The following is an 18,104-nucleotide window of genomic DNA, read 5'->3' as shown; positions in this document are numbered from 1 at the left end:
GGAAGGATGATTAGTCACCTAGAAAGTGTAGCCTCCTCTTCCAACCCTCTGGGAAATTCAACTTCTTCTGCATTTTCTCATTTAGGTATACGGGCTTTTGCCAATCATGCAACTATCTCAGGTAATTGTAGGATCCCTTGGATTATTGATTCTGGTGCTTCTGATCATATGACCAACATTTCCACCTTGTTTATTTCTTATGATTTGCTTCCTGGCCGTGATAAAATCACCCTAGCCGATGGCTTTCTTGCTCCTATTCTTGGCAAGGGAACCATCAAGGCTACAAATTCTTTGTTTCTTCCTTCTACTCTTCATGTGCCCAAACTAAATACAAACTTGTTGTCTATAAGTAGCCTAACTACGTCTTTGAATTGCAGTTTAACTTTTTTTCCTTCCTACTGTGTTTTTCAGGATCTGGAGTCTCAAAAAGTGATTGGGAGTGGTCATGAAGCGAATAGAATATATCTGCTAGATACTCCTGGACAGAGCCAAGGACAGCCTGGGAAAGCTGCCTTTGGATTTATTTCTTCAAAGTCTATCAGTCGGGTCATGTTATGTCATTTTTGTTTGGGTCATCTTTCTTTTTCTGCATTGAATTATTAATCCCCAAAACTATTTAAGGGAATAGTTTGTCCAGTCTTCATTGTGAGTCCTATGAGTTGTGCAATTACCCTTTGAGTAATAAAAGATCATCTTCTCCATTTCATATTGTGCACTCTAATGTGTGGGGGCCATACCACTTACCCTTTATGGGTAGCTATAAATATTTTATCTTGTTCATTGATGATTTTTCACGATATACTTGGCTATTTTTGATGAAATCCCATGATGAAGTTCCCAGACTTGTGAGGCAGTTCCATGAATTTGTCCTTACGCAATTTGATACTAGAATCAAAATTTTCAGATCCGACAATGCAAAAGAATACTTTGAGAAAAACCTAACTTTTTATCTCATTGATTTGGGGGTTATCCACCAAAGTTCCTGCGTTAGAACTTCAGAATAGAATGGAGTTGCTGAAAGAAAAACTGATATATTGTTAAAGTTGCAAGAAGTATCCTATTTGCCTCACATGTTCCTACAAGATTTTGGGGGGGTGCTATTCTCACTGCAACCTACCTAATTAACCGTATGCCATCGAAAGTGTTGGATTTTAAGTCTCCTTTTAGTCTCCTTCATCCGGGTAAGGACCTTTTTCCTATTCCACTTCGTATCTTTGGCTGTACTTGTTATGTTCACATTCCAAGTGCCCAGAGACACAAATTTGAACCAAAGCCTCACAAGTGTATTTTCCTTGGTTATGCCTCCACATAGAAGGGTTATTGCTGTTTTGATCCAAAGTCTAGAACTCAGTATGTCTCAATGGATGTCACCTTTGATGAGTCCTCTCCTTTTTATGATCCTCCTCTGGAGCAACATTGTCCAGAGGGGGAGAATTGGTCACAGTTGTTTGCTCTCCCCCTTCCTCTCCCAGTTGAGTCCTCTTTTGAGCCTCCTTCTATTTCCAATGAGTCAAGGGAGGAACAATCATCTCATTCTCCTTCCAATATTTCCTATTCCTCCTTCGTTACCTCATCGTCCTCTCTTTAATCCTAGGTTGTACCAGCGGCAGAGAACTAGAAGTGGGCAGATTGTTTCCTCTACATCATAGGAGCCTCCTACACTTCCAATTACAGAAGAGACAACAGGTACTGATACAGTCCCTTTGGAGCCCCCTTTCCCAGATCTTGATATCCCAATTACTATCAGGAAAGGTAAAAGGAAGTGTACTACACATTGCATTTCCAAACACCTTTCTTATAGCTTGCTCTCTCCTTCATATTTTGGCTATCTTTCTTCTGTTGCTTCTAACCCAATACCTAGGTTAGTGTCAGAGGCTCTTACTGTTACAGAATGGAGGGATGCTATGAGGACTAAAATTGATGCTCTGCATAAGAATGACACATGGGAAGTGGTTGATTTGCCTGAAGGGAAGGAACCAGTGGGCTATAAGTGGGTTTTCACCATCAAATACCATGCTGATGGCACCATTGAAAGGTACAAAGCTAGGCTGGTTGCAAAAGGTTATACACAAACATATGGGATTGACTATCTAGAGACCTTTTCTTCTGTTACAAAGATGACTTCTGTGAGGGTTCTGCTATCTCTGGCTACACATTCAGATTGGCCACTTTACTAGCTGGGTGTGAAAAATGCATTCCTGAATGGAGAGTTACATGAGGAGATCTATATGTCTCTTCCACTGGGGATGTATGACACAGATATGGATGGAAAGGCGTGCAAGCTGAAGAAATCTCTCTATGGACTTAAACAGTCACGTAGGTCATGGTTTGAAAGGTTTAGGGCTGCCCTTGTTAACTTTGGCTATATACAGACTCAATCTGATCATATCCTCTTTGTGAAGAGGAGAGGCTCTTTGGTGGTATATCTTATTGTCTATGTTAATGATATAGTTGTGACTGGTAATGATGTAACAGGGATTAATGATCTTAAATCTTTCCTTCATACAGAGTTTGAAATTAAAGATCTGGAGGAATTGAGGTATTTCCTTGGCATAGAAGTTGCTCGGTCTAAGGATGGGATCTTTATCTCTCAACGAAAGTATGTGCTTGACTTACTCACTGAAACAGGGAAGATGGGTGCTAGACCAATGGCTACTCCTATTGATACGAGTCACAAACTTTCTACCTCAGATGGAGTACTGTTGAAGGATAAGGAAGTCTTCCAAAGGTTACTTGGGAAACTGCTCTATCTTTGCATGACTAGACCAAACATTGCATTTGCTGTCAGCTGCATTAGCCAGCTCATGCATGCTCCCAGGGACACTCATATGGCAGCAACAGAACAAATTGTGTGTTATTTAAAGGGTTTTCCTGGAAAGGGAATTCTATTTGCTAAGTATGGTCATATGAAACTGGAGGCTTACATAAATGCAGATTGGGCCGGAAACATTGATGATAGAAGGTCAACCTTTGAGTACTGTAGCATGGTGGCAAGTAATATTGTCTCTTGGAGGAGCAAGAAACAATTAGTTGTTGCCAGATCTTCAGCTAAAGCCGAGTATAGAGCCATGGCTCATGGAGTTTTTGAGCTACTTTGGCTTTGATCCTTGATGGAAGAATTGGGTGTTGAGTATGATAAGCCATTAATGTTATATTATGATAATCAGGCTACCATCAACATTGCTCACAATCCGGTGCAACATGACAAGACTAAACATATTGAATTTGACAGACATTTTATCCGAGAAAGAGTGGCTTCTGGAGAAGTTTGTCTGCCATTTCTCTTTTGAAGGATAGCTAGCTGATATCCTTACCAAGGGAGTCCCCAAGGCCAAACTTCAGCATGATACTGGCAAGCTTGGCATGATTGACATCTATGCTCAGTTTGAGGGGGAGTGTAGAGAGGATGGGCCGAATGGCCCATAGATTTCTTTCTTATTCTTTTGTTTATGTTTTATGCTGTAATGGGCCTCAAAATGGGCCTTACTTATGTTATGATTATTTAAAATTAACAGCCCAGTTAAGGGCCTCTCTGTAATTATAGTAAATCAAATTTAATGAAAAGGATTAGGGTGTAAGTGAGGATTACATTCGAAAATCCTTCTTTGAACCCTATTGCCGCCACCTTCTTCTTCCTCTTCTCTCTTCTTGATTCTCTGTTTCTGCTGTTCTCTATCACCTTTCTACACTCTTTTAATCAGTCCGTTTATTTCAGAAGGTTGTTTTTCTTCTTAAACCATTGGTTTGTCCTGATTGATTCTTAGGCTTGCAAAAGGAGGATACATGTTTTTGGTTCTATGTGACTGGTTTATTGTAACATTGAGCAATGTTTGACTTTTAAAGTTGCACATCCCGGTTTATTTGGGGCTGGCTTGAAAGCTTTGAGATGAGACAAATATATTTCCCATCAAACAATCTTCGAGGTTTGAAGGGTTTGGGATATTCTTTAAGGAAATTTGCTGAAGGGTAGCCAATTTCCTGGGAGTAGCAGATTTGCAAAAACATAATGAAATTGGGTGGATTATTAATAGATCTTCTTGGTGCTCATGGTCATTGATGTTGAGGTCTGTTTTTGAGATCTTGTTCCTTATTGTATGAAGAGTTCTTGTTGTTTCTAGCTCTAGCCAGTGTTACCAATGATATAAAGTGATAACTAGTCGTTTTGGTCACTCTAGTCAATGCTATGACTAGTAGGCACTTAGGCACTGATTAGTTAACCAGAAAAAGACATTCTAAATTTCAGAAATTGATGCTATCCCATAAATAAGTTAATATTGAAAGAATGGTAAGATCCATCATATGGACGCCAAAAAGGTTGCGGAATGGGTGGGCGAATTTCAAAAATTTCTTTCCATTCTTCCAACTAGGACTCACATTCCCTGAATTTAGAATACAATATTCAAGGACCTTACTTGAATCAAAACCGAACCAGATCTGAACCAAAATAGAAGGGAAGGGATATACCTGATCCGGAGAAGCAGTATCTCCCAACGTTGGTGTTCATGCCCAAAGAAAAAAAACCCAAGAACTGCTCCCACTGAAGATGACACAACGATGATGGAGCAGAACCAACAGTGTTCGTCCCACGAACCAGGTTCTTTTGAAGAACTCGATGGAAGCAGAGAGCACTACACAAAATCAAGAACTTTTCTTGATCTTCCCTCACAGAGAACTCGAACTTGCAGTAGATGGCGGCGACTGTTGGATGAGAAGACTAGAGAAGAAGATGGCGAACTGCTTTTCTCTTCTCTAGGGTTTCTGAGATCCTATCTCAAGGATGCAGTGTAATCTGTGAAAACCGTAGGGTTCGAATTCTTGTAATTCGAATTAGGGTTTTCTCCTCCTTTCTTTGTGATTAAGAAACCTCCTAATCTCATTAGGAGTTATCCTAATCCAAATCTGTATTTGGATAAGGAGTCTTCTTAATCCTATCTGCAAATTAGATCAACCCACTCCTGATCTTATCAGGAGATTACCAGATTCAAATCCTAATTTGTATTTGGTCTCCATGAGTGGATAGGGTTAAGACGCAATCCTTTTTGGCTTAACCTAATCTCAGATCCGCCCCTTTAAGTGACTGATCAAATCAGCCCAGTTCGAAATGGGCTTTAGGCCCAATATGTATTAAGTGCTCAATAGGCTTCCAAACTGCTGCCCAGTTGGGCTTCTTTGTATGGCGTGGGACCCAAGCATTGATCTACACATCAGCCACATGGGTTCGGCCCAGCTTTTGTTACAAGGCCTAGCCGAATTCACTAGAAAGCCCAGTGAACCCCTTGAGCCCATCACATGGACTCTATGGGCCCAACACTTACACTAAGTGGTCCCTGGGTCAAGCCATCTTATAGAAACCCAGGGACTGTGGGCAGATGCATGATTAGCCCATCGGGTATAACCCTAACTGGCCTTACACTCAACCTCTCAGCCCATAATGATCAAACACTGCCCGACAAGAGAGGACCACTCCCTCGGCTGCAAGGAACAGTGTTGCACTCTCTGCTCATATGGATCCCGGGAATTAAAACCATTTGCAAACATTTTGAAACCATACATATCTATATATCATATATATAAATTTTGCAAAACAAAATTCCAACGATTGAAATCAACTGCCGGCAGTTTGGTTTCCATCAGAGAGAGTGCATCCCCGATCATTACCTTTGTCCGACAAAGGGGCTGATCCTGTCACTATGATCACCCACTCAGATGAATTCTCAGACTGTCCCAACATACCCAGGTTTTGACCCCCGCTAAGGATCTCACTGATTGGCATATCAAAGATAGCCCAATCCGACACCTAGTGCAGTATCATAATCGAGTCTAGGGGTCAGGTGTAACTTTCCAGTTTTGCCCATCAATCTCCAAGGTCCAGGGCAATACTGAAAATCTGGTCCGGTTCAAAGATTCAAGTAATCCTACACTGCATGTGCCTTGGGTCTCACCCTGGCGGCTGAGACAGGCCACCCCAACATTTGGCAGCACACAAGTGTCAGTCTTGGTAGGATAAATCTCCACAGACTAATCCAACGGCTGTGAACATTTTAAACTAACAGGAATCTCATTAAGTGTCCAATTTAAGGGTCTTACACAGAAAAATACCACACAACATGAATCAAACATGCACTTTATTCATTTACACGAAATGTCAAAAGTACATCAAAACTGATTGGAGCTAAGGGCATACAAAACTGTCTAACAAATATAGATATCAAGTATGCAATAATGGAACAAAACTAAACATTTACTTTACGATCTGTCTTGTGAGCATAAAAAATGTGTAATCTTTTACCATGTAACGTAGCATTTGATGTACTCCTTGTTTGTGGTGATTCTATGCTATTGAACCACTGATTAGAGAAAGCTTAAAAGAGCCCACCCTCCACTTTCATCTTTATGTCTTGTTTCTATTTAATAAATCATTAGCCAAAGATGTTCTATCACAAATACTTGAGGCAGTGATATGCATATAAATAATAAAAACATATGTTTATATTATTTTAGGTAATTAGAGATAAAGAAAAACCAAAGAAAAAAAAGAAGAAACTTTGAAGTATCTTTGTGCCTAGTTGTCGATTGACTAGTCAACCTAGTTGATGCTTTAATTGTTGTAGGCAATCTCATCATCTGTAACAACCAACTAGTTAGTGATGCAGTAGGTCTGGCCCTCAATTTATCAGGTGGTACTAGTCAACACTTTTGATTACAATGATTCTAGCAATAGTTGGAATGTCTTCAAGATCAAATAAAAAGTAGGCCTTGTCTTTCAGATGTTATTTGGTTGGCAACTGTTTGTGCTGATGCCCCCTGCTAGAACAGTGAGAGAGATTCTGTTTATATCAATTTGCACTTTGAATTTTAGATTAAACCAGTCAAAGATAAGGTTGTAGGAGCTGGAAGGAACCAACCAACCGGTCAATGATACAGTTGATATGTCTCTCAATTGATTAGTCATTTTTATGACTCTTAGATAACACTGATTAACTAATATGGGAAAAGCAACTATTTATCTTATGACTTCTGTTTAAAAGAGAAAAATGATTTACTGTCTTCTCGTTTATTCCATTCTCATTAATTTTGTCATCAATCAAGCATAGTTATGTTTATCAATCAGGTGTGCTAGTTAGACAGTAAAGTTTGTAGGAAGATTTATTTCTGTAAAGCTTAATTTATCATTCTTTTTTCCCTACTTTGTTAGACTCCAGAGAAATTCATGATTCATATATTTCCAAATCACATAATTGCTATTTCTCCCTTTGTTAATCTGATTTTAAAGTCAAAACATTCTCATGTTAAAAACTTGTTTGTTTGTTTTGATGAAATTCTAGGCAGACAGTGAAAGAAGACAAATCTCATATTTATGAGGACTGGAAAGAGTGCATTCTGCCACTTGTAGATTTTGGCCCATTGAAGTTGAACCCCAAAAGCTTTCAAGTTGAACAGTATCTTGCTGCAAAAAGTCTTGTTTCGTCTCGGGCCTTTGAGATAGATGACTACCATGGATATGGGATGGTGCCCCTGGCAGATCTGTAAGCAATGCCTTTTAGTCAGTAGTTCATGTTCTGGCTATGATTTCTTTTCTTTCTTTTTTTTTTTTTTCTATATGATGGATAATGCCCTGGCTATGATTTAGATCACCTTATGAGTTTATATGATTAGAAGATTTTTGTGTGTGAGGTGCAATGAGGCTTCAACACATTCATATGGCCTATGATTTATTGATGTATGACTGGTTAAAATGTAATTTTCACATAAAAATTGCTTGCTTGTTCTTTTGTTAGCTTTTAGGGTGTGTTTTGTAATTATCATTATATGTACTACAAGGGCACTTGTGTCTTTTTACTTTTATTTGTAATGCCACCCTAATATAAATAAGATACTATTTGCCGCCAACCTAGTTTTTTCTCTCTCAAACCTTTGTTCCCCTCTTCTCTTCTTCTTCCTTTGTTTTCTTGCAAGATAATATGGTATCAGAGCATGTTTATGGGTTCTAGGAGCAGTCCGATCAAGTTCTCTCTCCCTTTCTTACTTTTTTTTTACACTGAAAGTTCAAGGATTCTAAATTCATTCATAAAAAAAAGTCCAAGGATTCTAAATTGTTCTAGTCTAAGACAGCTTTTGGGACTTTCTTCCTCCATCTTCTTGGTTGCGGCACTAGGAAACATCATTGTTTGTAGTGGCTGAATGCTGTGATGGATTATGCGATTGAATAGTCACGTAGACGATGGAACATTGTTTGTAGTAACAAGTATAGTTTTCTAGGCGCCAAGGTGAGGCTAGGCGGCAGGGGGGCGCCTTGCCACATAGTCACGTAGACGATGGATTTTTTCAAGTAAAAAACATATATCCTGGAGGGGGGTAGTTCCCTAGGCTCCATAACCATATTTCCTTAATAATTATTCATAATTTTAATAAAAAAAGTAGAAACTTAATGTTACAGTATAGAAAATCAACATATTCATAAGAAAAAGAAAGAAAAGAAAATTCAAAAAATATGGGGGCTGAACCCCTTTTTTATTATAGAAATTGAGGAAAAGAAGTGCTAGGACCACACATTAAATGGAATAAAAGCACTTATACCTGTTTGGTAAATAAGTCGGGTATAAGTGCTTATTTAAAAAAAAAAGCACTTAACAAATAAGCATGTTGAAGATGGATTTTTTTAAGCACTTGTTCAACATGTGCTTATTCAAAAAATCTGGGACGCTCCAGTCCCTTAAAAAGTTTCATAATGCCCAAACTACCCCTGCGAATGGAGAAAGCCCTTGTCTTCTCCATGTGTCCAGTTCGAACAGGGCAGCGACAGCAAGATCTCAGAGGGCGACTGGCGACGACTTTGAATACAAAAAATCGATTGGTGGGTGGGTCGTTTTTCAGTTCTAGTTAATCATCTTCGTTCCCAGCTCTTTTTTTTTTTTGTTTTTGACATTTTTTGTGATCTGAGATGTTTCTTGCGTGTTTTGTCTCAAATCTGAAATCTTCGACGGAAACCCTACCTGAAACGCGTCGGCGACAATAGGTAAGGCTCCCTCCACCTACCACTTTGGTTGTTTTGAGTTTTTTATCTGTTTTCTTGTATATTTTAGTGAAAGTCGATTCTTATTTGATTTTTCAGTAATATGAATTGAAAAATGATGCATGCTATGAACAACTATGATTTTTTTCTCATTATTATTGAATATTATAGAAATATTAAGTAATTATTTGAATTTATTTTCTTATGTTCTTGCATATTCCAAATTTTGCTTCATTTTTTTCAGAAATTTTAATGTGAATAATTGGTGAATATGTGAATTTATTTTGTTATGTTCTTGCATATTCCGAATTTTGGTTCAATTTTTTTCTGGAATTTTAATGTTAATAATTGGTGAATATGTGAATTTATTTTGTTATGTTCTTGCATATTCTGAATTTTGCTTCATTTTTTTTCAGGAATTTTAATGTGAATAATTGGTGAATGTGTGAATTTATTTTGCTTCCATTTTTTTAAATCCTTATTGCATTCTTGTGGTTGCATCATTTATGTGAATTTATTTTGCTTCATTGTTATGTTCTTTATTTTTTTATTATTAATATGAATACAAATTATTAACCTAATTGTTTTTAGATTTCTCTTTGCAATTATTTTAAATTTTTTTATTAACTGAAATTTCATTTATTTTTTATTATTAATATGAATAAAAATTATTGTCAAACTTTATTTTAAATTTGTCATTGCATTTTTGTGGTTTGTTTTACATTTTTTATTAAACCAAAACTTCATTTAATTTTTATTATTAGTATGAATTAAATTTATTATACTACTTTCTTTTAAAATTGTCTTTACATTTTTTGATGCGTTTTACATATTTTTTATTAAACTGGAATTTCATTTATTAATCTATTACTAATATGAATTAAAATTATTATCCTATTTTTTTTAAGTTTCTATTTGCATTTTTGTGATGTGTTTTACATTTTTTTATTAAACCGAAATTTCATTTACTTTTTTATCATTAACATGAATAATAATTATTGTCATACTTTATCTTAAATTTGTCTTTGCATTTTTTTGATGTGTTTTACATAGTTTTTTTATCATTAACATGAATAATAATTATTGTCATACTTTATTATTGTGTATTATTTATTGTTATTATCAGTGTTTTGAAAACTAGATTGACCGGTCGAACCGTGACCCAGGGCCTTGATCGGTTCAGTCACAACCCAATTACCGGACTTGCTCAAAACCTACTGAAAACCGGCTGACCGGCCAATTTAACTGGAAAACCAGTCAACCGGTCCCGGTTTCATGAAACCACTCGGGTCCATACATAAGTGAAATTTTAAAATGTTGTTAACAAGGTTTGAACCAAAGACCTCTTATTTTCAAAGATTACTTAATTACCACTAATCCATCGCTTTACTTATGCTGATTAATGACTATTTATTGTACATATTACTATTTTAAAGAAAATGCAAGTTAAAAGGCTTGAACCCCAGTCATTTGTTTTAAAAATTAAGAAGCTTACCATCCATCCACCATATTTAAGCACATTAAAAGTTGTAAAATATATTATATATAGTATTTATGTGACCTGTAGTATATATGTATATGCCACGTCATCACGGTTCGACCCCGGTCAAACCTCTAACTTGTGAACCTCTCCCTTCTCTGGTTCTATGCCCGGTCCGGTTCTCTAAACATTGGTTATTATTTTATTATTATTATTATTATTATTTACTATTAGTATATATCATTATTATTATTTATTGTTATTAGGTCATTATCATTATTGTTATTATTATTGTTTATTGTTATTATTATATTATTATTGTTTATTGGTATTATGCCACTATCATCATCATCATTATTATTATTATTATTATTTATTGTTATTATTATCATTATCATTGTTGTTCATTTTTTTCTATTTGGGTCCATGTGGCACTCCATGTGTGGGTCCACGTGGGCTAAAATTGTTTATATGTGTGGGTGAAATGAGGGCTAAAATTGTCATTTATGATAAAATAAGCACTTGTGGGCGTAGTAGCTCACCAAACATCCCCACCCCAATAAGTGATTTGGCAAATGGGTCACCAAACAACCTTAAGTGGTTTAATAAACACTTACAATCCACCATCTACAAAAAGTCTTAGCCTTGATCTTTACTTTCCTCTGAGTCTGGTGCTTGAGTGAAAACTTCTTCACTTGCTGGTTGCTACTCAAGTAAAAACTTCGAGTCTAAAAGTATAGGCTTGTAGACCAGCAAGTGCAGTATCAACATACCCAGGTTTTGACCCCCCCTAAGGATCTCACTGATTGGCATATCAAAGACAGCCCAATCCGAAACCTAGTGCAGTATCATAATCGAGTCTAGGGGTCAGGTGTAACTTTCCAGTTTTGCCCATTAATCACCAAGGTCTAGGGCAATACTGAAAATCTGGTCCAGTTCAGGGTTTCAAGTAAACCTACATTGCATGTACCTCGGGTCTCACCCTGGCAGGTGAGACAGGCCACCCCAATACTTGGCGGCACATCAGTGTCAGCCTTAGCAGGATAAATCTCCCCAAACTTATCCAACGGCTGTGAACATTCTAAACTAATACGAGTCTCATAAGTGTCCAGTTTAAGGGTATTACATAGAAACACACCACTATAACATGAATCAAATATGTACTTTATTCATTTACAATAAATGTCATAATGTACATCAATCTGATTGGAGCTAAGGGCATACACTGTCTAACAGAATTCTGATATATTTGTTCTTTTATATTGAAAAGGACATACCTATTGGGAAGGCTATCCAATACAAATTCATACTCAAAGCAATTACAGGGGTGGTTGTATGGCAACCAGGCCCAGATCGGGTTCCGCAAACTTGGAATACCATTAAGAAGATCATCGTTTTGGAAGACTGGGAAGATTCTGAGCTTCGGAAAATAACAGAGGAAGCAAATGGCTGATCCAAAAGAAGGATCATTGGTTAATCCTAATACAGAGGACATGACTGATCTGAATCGGGAAGTGATGGCTAATGTCAACCAGAAAATGATTGTTGCAAAAAACATTAGTCATCCAAGGGAAGGACCCATGACCTGCAAAGAGAGAACATAAATTATCCTAAAGAGGGCCCTACAGATCATGGGAATAGGAAAGTGACCATAGCAGAAAGCATCATTCAGTCAACAGAGGACGCAAAGCTAAATACAAATAACAAATGGACTGTATCAGAAAACATACTTAGAAGTCATGGAAGAACTGTAAATGACTCCCTATAATCATGAATAAACATTGAGAATTTGATTGCTCATGAAGAAGGTCATGTTTTGGTACCTGGCTTGACCCCATTACCATAGATGGCAACTAAGGGTTTGCTTCAAAAAGAGATTGAAGAAATCAATAATGCTAGTGCCTCATGAAAGGAGGGAGAAATCCATCGTATGGTCGCCAAGAAAGCAACGGAATAGGTGGGCGAATTTCAAAAATTTTTCTCCCTTCAATCAACTGGCAATCGTATTCCCTTATTTTAGAATCAATTATTCAAGGACCTACTCGAACCGAACCAAACCAAACCAGATCTGAACCAAAGATCAAGGGAAGGGTTATACCTGATACGGAGAATCAAGATCTCCCAACGTCGGTGTTCACACCCAAAGAGAGGTCCAAGATCCGCTCCAGCTGAAGATGACACAGCGACGGTGGAGTAGAACCAATAGTGTGCGTCCTACGCACCGAACTCTTCGCAAGAATCCGATGGATGCTTAGAGCACCGAACCAAATCAGCTCAGCAATGACTGATGTCAAGAACTAGCTTCTTGATCGTCCGTTCAGAGGAGTTCGAACCAAGCAGTAAGGTGGTGGCGGCTAGAGGAGTTCCTACGGCTGAAAGTGGCGTGGATGCAGATTTCAGCTTAGGAAGATGAAATCCTATCTCAAACTTGCAGTGTAAGTCACTGCAAAAACCCGAGGTCGAATTCCCGTAATTCAAGATTAGGGTTTCCTCCTTTCTTTGTGATTAAGAAACCTCCTAATCCTATTGGGAGTTATCCCAATCCAAATCAACATTTAGATAGGGGATAATCTTAATCCTATCTGCAGATTAAGTCAGCCCACTCCTGATCTTATCAGGAGGTTACCAGATTCAAATCACATTTGAATTTGGTCTCCAAGAGTGGATAGGGTTAGAACCCTAATCCTTTAGCTAACCCTAATCCCAGATATGCCCCCTTAAGTGGGTGATCATATCAGCCCAGGTCAAAATGGGCTTTAGGCCCAATAAGTAATCAGTGCTCAATAAGTTTCCAAACTGTTGCCCAGTTGGGCTTCTTTGTATGGCGTGGGACCCAAGCATTGATCTACACATCAGCCACATGGGTTCAGCCCAGCCTTTGTTACAAGGCCTAGCCGAATACACTGGAAAGCCCAGTGAACCCCTTGAGCCTATTACATGGACTCTATGGGCCCAACACTTACAGTAAGTGGTCTCTAGGCCAAGCCATCTTATAAAAACCCAGGGACTGTGGGCAGATGCAAGATTAGCCCATCCGGTATTACCCTCAATGGTCTTACACTTAACCTCTCAGCCCATAATGATCAAACACTGCCCGACAAGAGAGGACCTCTCCCTAGGCTGCAAGGAACAGTGTTGCACTCTCTGGTCACATGGATCCCGGGAATTAAAACCATTTGCAAACATTTTGAAACCGTATATGTATATATTTCATATATATAAAATTTGCAAAAGAAAATTCCAACGATTGAAATCAACTGTCGGCAGTTTGGTTTCCATCAGAGAGTGCATCCCCGATCATTACCTTTGTCCGACAAAGGGGCTGATCCTGTCACTATGATCACCCACTCAGATGAATTCTCAGACTGTCCCAACATACCCAGGTTTTGACCCCCGCTAAGGATCTCACTGATTGGCATATCAAAGACAGCCCAATCCGACACCTAGTGTAGTATCATGATCGAGTCTAGGGGTCAGGTGTAACTTTCCAGTTTTGCCCATCAATCTCCAAGGTCCAGGGCAATACTTGAAATCTGGTTCGGTTCAAGGATTCAAGTAATCCTACACTGCATGTGCTTTGGGTCTCACCCTAGCGGCTGAGACAAGCCACCCCAACACTTAGCAGCACACCAGTGTCAACCTTGGCAGGATAAATCTCCCCAGAGTTATCCAATGGCTGTGAATGTTCTAAACTAAAACGAGTCTCTTTAAGTGTCCAGTTTAAGGGTCTTACACAGAGATATACCACACAACATGAATCAAACATGTACTTTATTTATTTACACTAAATGTCAAAAGTACATCAAATCTGATTGGAGCTAAGGGCATACAAAACTGTCTAACACCTTAGTTGCAGCTGATGAAACAAAAGACTACATAGCACCCGAGGTAACTGTTTGGTATGATGCACTTTGTTCCTATTTGATTTCTGTTGAGATGACTGGTTTAGAATTGATTTCTGTTGGTCTCAGTTGGTACGTTTTTGACTTTTGCTCCACTCTGACAGTGCCTGAGAAACTGAGCTTGGAGAAGACACTGAACAGTATAAAAGGGTAGTTTGGACATTTAAAAAATTATTAACAATCGGATGAATTTTTTTTTCAAAGTTAACTGACAGAACGTTAATGGAAGGGGGTCTTTGTCTAACGGCTAAAGTTCAGGGGGGTCTTTGTCACAAAAAAAGTATAGGGGGGACTTTGTCATTGACCCCATAGTACAAGGGGGGTCTTTGTAATTTACCCAAAAAAAAAACTATCTCTACTATATTAATGCAGTTAGAAAATCAATAAGAGATTTGTTCACTAACAGTTTGAATGGGGTGAGAGTGATCCAGATTTGTAACAAGCTAGGGCTCTATGATATCCATGATCTAATTTGAGGAGGAGTGTTGAGAGGGGTGTTAACAAGGGTATTTTTGTCATTTTGTCTTGTTATATTTATAAGTATAGATCCTGTCTAGTTATATCTGTCCCAACTTAATTAGGGGGAGATTAGTTATTTGTGCTCCATCCTAAAGTACAAATAAGATCTGGCCACCAGGGGGGAGGGCGTAATTTCATTTTCTCCTTTCTCTCTTCTCTTCTTCTAAACTGAATCACATTTATAGCTAGTTACCTGTCTTACAATGTTCTTCATGCTTCTCTGTATTGGTTGGAGTTAACAGATTGAAGTTTCCCTTGATACTATTCTTTATACAATACAGCTTTAATCACAAGACGGGAGCTGAAGATATCCACTTCACATCTGTTTGCTCTCATCCTGGCTCTAATGATGGCGACAATATTGAGAGTAATGATGAATATGACAGAAATGCTGATGAAGACCTGTTAACAGAAAATTTTCATTCCAGAGACAGTTGTTCTTTGACTGCAGATGCTGGAAATTATTATCTGAACTGCAGTGATGTGGATAGCTCTTCAAATTCAGGGGATGATCCAATGATTTTGGAACTTATTCTTGTTAAGGACGTCAAGGCTGGGGATGAGGTTAGCACGTGTTCTTGTACATTTTTATTGTTGATTAAATTGATTTGTTTAATGAACTTCTTGCCGACCTTAAGCTGGATTGAAGTGGAGTAATTTGTTTCTTTTCTAGGGAAATGTGCAGATCGTTTGTCTTGAACCTGTGAAACTTTTTAAATTCTCTGACTTGTGTGCAACAAGGAATAATAAATAAGGGATTTTGAAACATATAATTAACTGTACATTCAATTTTTCAAATTTAGGAATTAAAGTGTTGCATGTAATAATTAAGCTACTAATGATCCTGAAAGATAACAATATATCAGCTACCATTCCATAACCTAAACATGTAAGCACTAAGCACGTTTTGCTTTCAGCAAAGAATAGAGGTAAGACACTGAAAGTTTAGCTTATATTGATATCTGTAAGGGATGAACGCTGAAAAAGTCATGGAGGCCAATTAAAAAGCCTTAGGAAAAAAGGTTGATGAGAGGAAAGAAACACAAAATCTTCTAGGAATTATGGTTCAATGCATCCCAATGGACCCAATCATCGCAATCAGCCAAAATTATGAACACCTAACAAAGGAAAGCAGCTGATTTTTGGTTGTTTGAGCCCCATTGAAGAATCAGGTGGGGCCCAGACCTTGACTGTCAATTGCGTTATTAGGGGTAAGGCCAACCAGCTTAGTAAGGTGAGAAATTATAAAAGGAACTTTTTAGGCTTTAAGAGGCCAAAATTTAAAAGGCCTAGGACGTTGGGAAGGAGAGGTTTGACAAACAAGAAAAATGGAAAGGTGGATTTGGGCGATTACCAAATTTGACAAAAATGGAATTAAGAGGAGAGGTGGACGGACAGAGGAGGATCATGTCAGGAGTCAGTCCTCTTCTGCGGATGGAGGTGAGGGTCTGTGCGCTCAGATTGAAAGAAATATTGAAGTGGTCTATATCACACCGGAAACTGTGGTTGCTGAGTCGGCACTCCAAGAAACAGGGAACAATTTGGGCTCAGTAAACTAGGGGTGATCATGGGCTGGGCCCAGTCCGGGCTTTGCACTTATGATAAGGGCTATAGCTTAGGCCCGGGCCCGGGGTTCCGGGCCTGAAACATAAGCCCTAGCCCAGGTCTACACGAGCCCGGGCCGGGCCGGGCCTGATTCTGGGCCAATGTCTTTCATATATAAAACATTACATATCTATAATATTTTATATTAAATGACATAACATGCATATAAACTTATTTTATACATTATATAATATAAAATATTACATATAATATAAATTATACATATGTTATAATATTTATATATAAAATATATAATATAATGTAAAATAACATGTATACATATGTATACATTATACACAAAATGTGTAAGTTTAAATATATGCTGTCTGGCCCGGGCCCAGGCCGGGCTTGAAGTATTAAGCCCAAGCCCGGCACTAAATTTGCGGGCCTGATGTGGGGCCGGGCCTGAACACAAAACCCAGGCCCAAGCCCAGAATTTCTGGGCCGGGCTGAAATGATCATCCCTATAGTAAACCTACTAGCCTCTGAGGAGATTATCCCCACTGAGAGTGGGGGGTCAGAAAGCGGGGGGGGGGAGCAGGAAGTTGAGGAAGGAGGTACTGACATCTTCGTGGAATCTGAGATTGGGGAAGTGTCTGGAGGAAAATGGCTGGTTAAAGATGGAGACAATGTTGCTGATCAAGATGAGAAACACGTTGGAGACTCTTTTTGTTTTAAGGAGGTGAAGGTCGGAAGGTTGGGAGTAGACTTGGTTCAAAGAAGGAAGAGTGAAGAGAAGAATGAGTTGTTTAACGGAGTGAATTGTAAGAAATCACGCAGGTTAAGAAACTCTGATGTAGTGCATGTGACGAAAATCTTCTCTAGGAAGCTTGGTCTGGCAGGGGCAGGGGCAGGGCCCACAAAAAACTACAAATGGGTATACAGGAGGAGGAAGAGAGGTATTTTGTCACCTGGAGCTGATTCTAAGGGAATGATGATGAAGGAGCAAACACTGGATTCTCATTCAGGAATGGATGTTCTAGCCAACAAGGAGGGCGGTGATGGTCCTGATTCTGATATGAGGATGAAGGGGCAAAATAATGAGTTTAAGGTTAATGCTTCAGACGGTGTGACTCTTCAGAAATTAGTAGACAGAGAGGTGACAACCGGAAAAAGTTTGTATCTCTTTTTTTGGGGTGGTGAAGAGCTTGCTAGGAGGGCCTTTGAGGAGTTAAAGAAAAAAGCTCTGACGAAAAGAGGCGATGCTTGGAACAAGGAAGTTTCAGATCAGGAAGATGAGTTCGGGGATGAAGACTGAGCCTCTTTGCTAGGCTTTTCAAGGTTTTTAGCTCGAGTCCGGTTTTGTTTGAGTCTTTGGTATGTAAGTTGTGTGCTTGTTGTTTCGGTGCTGTTAAGGGGTCTTGACGTTTGTTTGTTGGGCCATTTAGTTGTACTCTCCTTTTGGATGATATCTGATCATCTTCTGCTGTCAATCCCCTTCCACCTCTAGAGCCTTAACCCCTGCATTAGACTGACCAGTTCTGTTGTCAATGTATCACCATGTTCCAAGGGTCTTGAATACAAGGCCACCAATCTACCTTCCAGATCTCTGAAAACACTCCCTACCCAACCAATCCCTTGTTGC

At 38.6% G+C, this 18,104-nt stretch overlaps 1 protein-coding gene across 2 annotated transcripts in view; it reads left to right on the top strand.

Annotated features, from left to right (window-relative positions):
• LOC104589235 (SET domain-containing protein) overlaps nucleotides 1-18,104 on the top strand; it is an 82,383-nt gene that overhangs the window by 16,114 nt on the left and 48,165 nt on the right. Inside the window, exons 3-4 of one of the 2 annotated variants that reach the window (XM_088901375.1) lie at nucleotides 7,326-7,526; nucleotides 15,196-15,478. In XM_088901375.1, the coding sequence (XP_088757501.1) occupies nucleotides 7,326-7,526; nucleotides 15,196-15,478 (484 nt within the window). The remainder of the gene's footprint in view (nucleotides 1-7,325; nucleotides 7,527-15,195; nucleotides 15,479-18,104) is intronic. The other variant, XM_010247485.3, reaches the window with a different exon arrangement.

Source organism: Nelumbo nucifera, chromosome 3 (assembly GCF_055504915.1).
Source record: "Nelumbo nucifera cultivar China Antique chromosome 3, China Antique-T2T, whole genome shotgun sequence".
Classification (NCBI taxonomy): Eukaryota; Viridiplantae; Streptophyta; class Magnoliopsida; order Proteales; family Nelumbonaceae; genus Nelumbo; species Nelumbo nucifera.
This window is presented reverse-complemented; position numbering and strand designations above follow the sequence as displayed.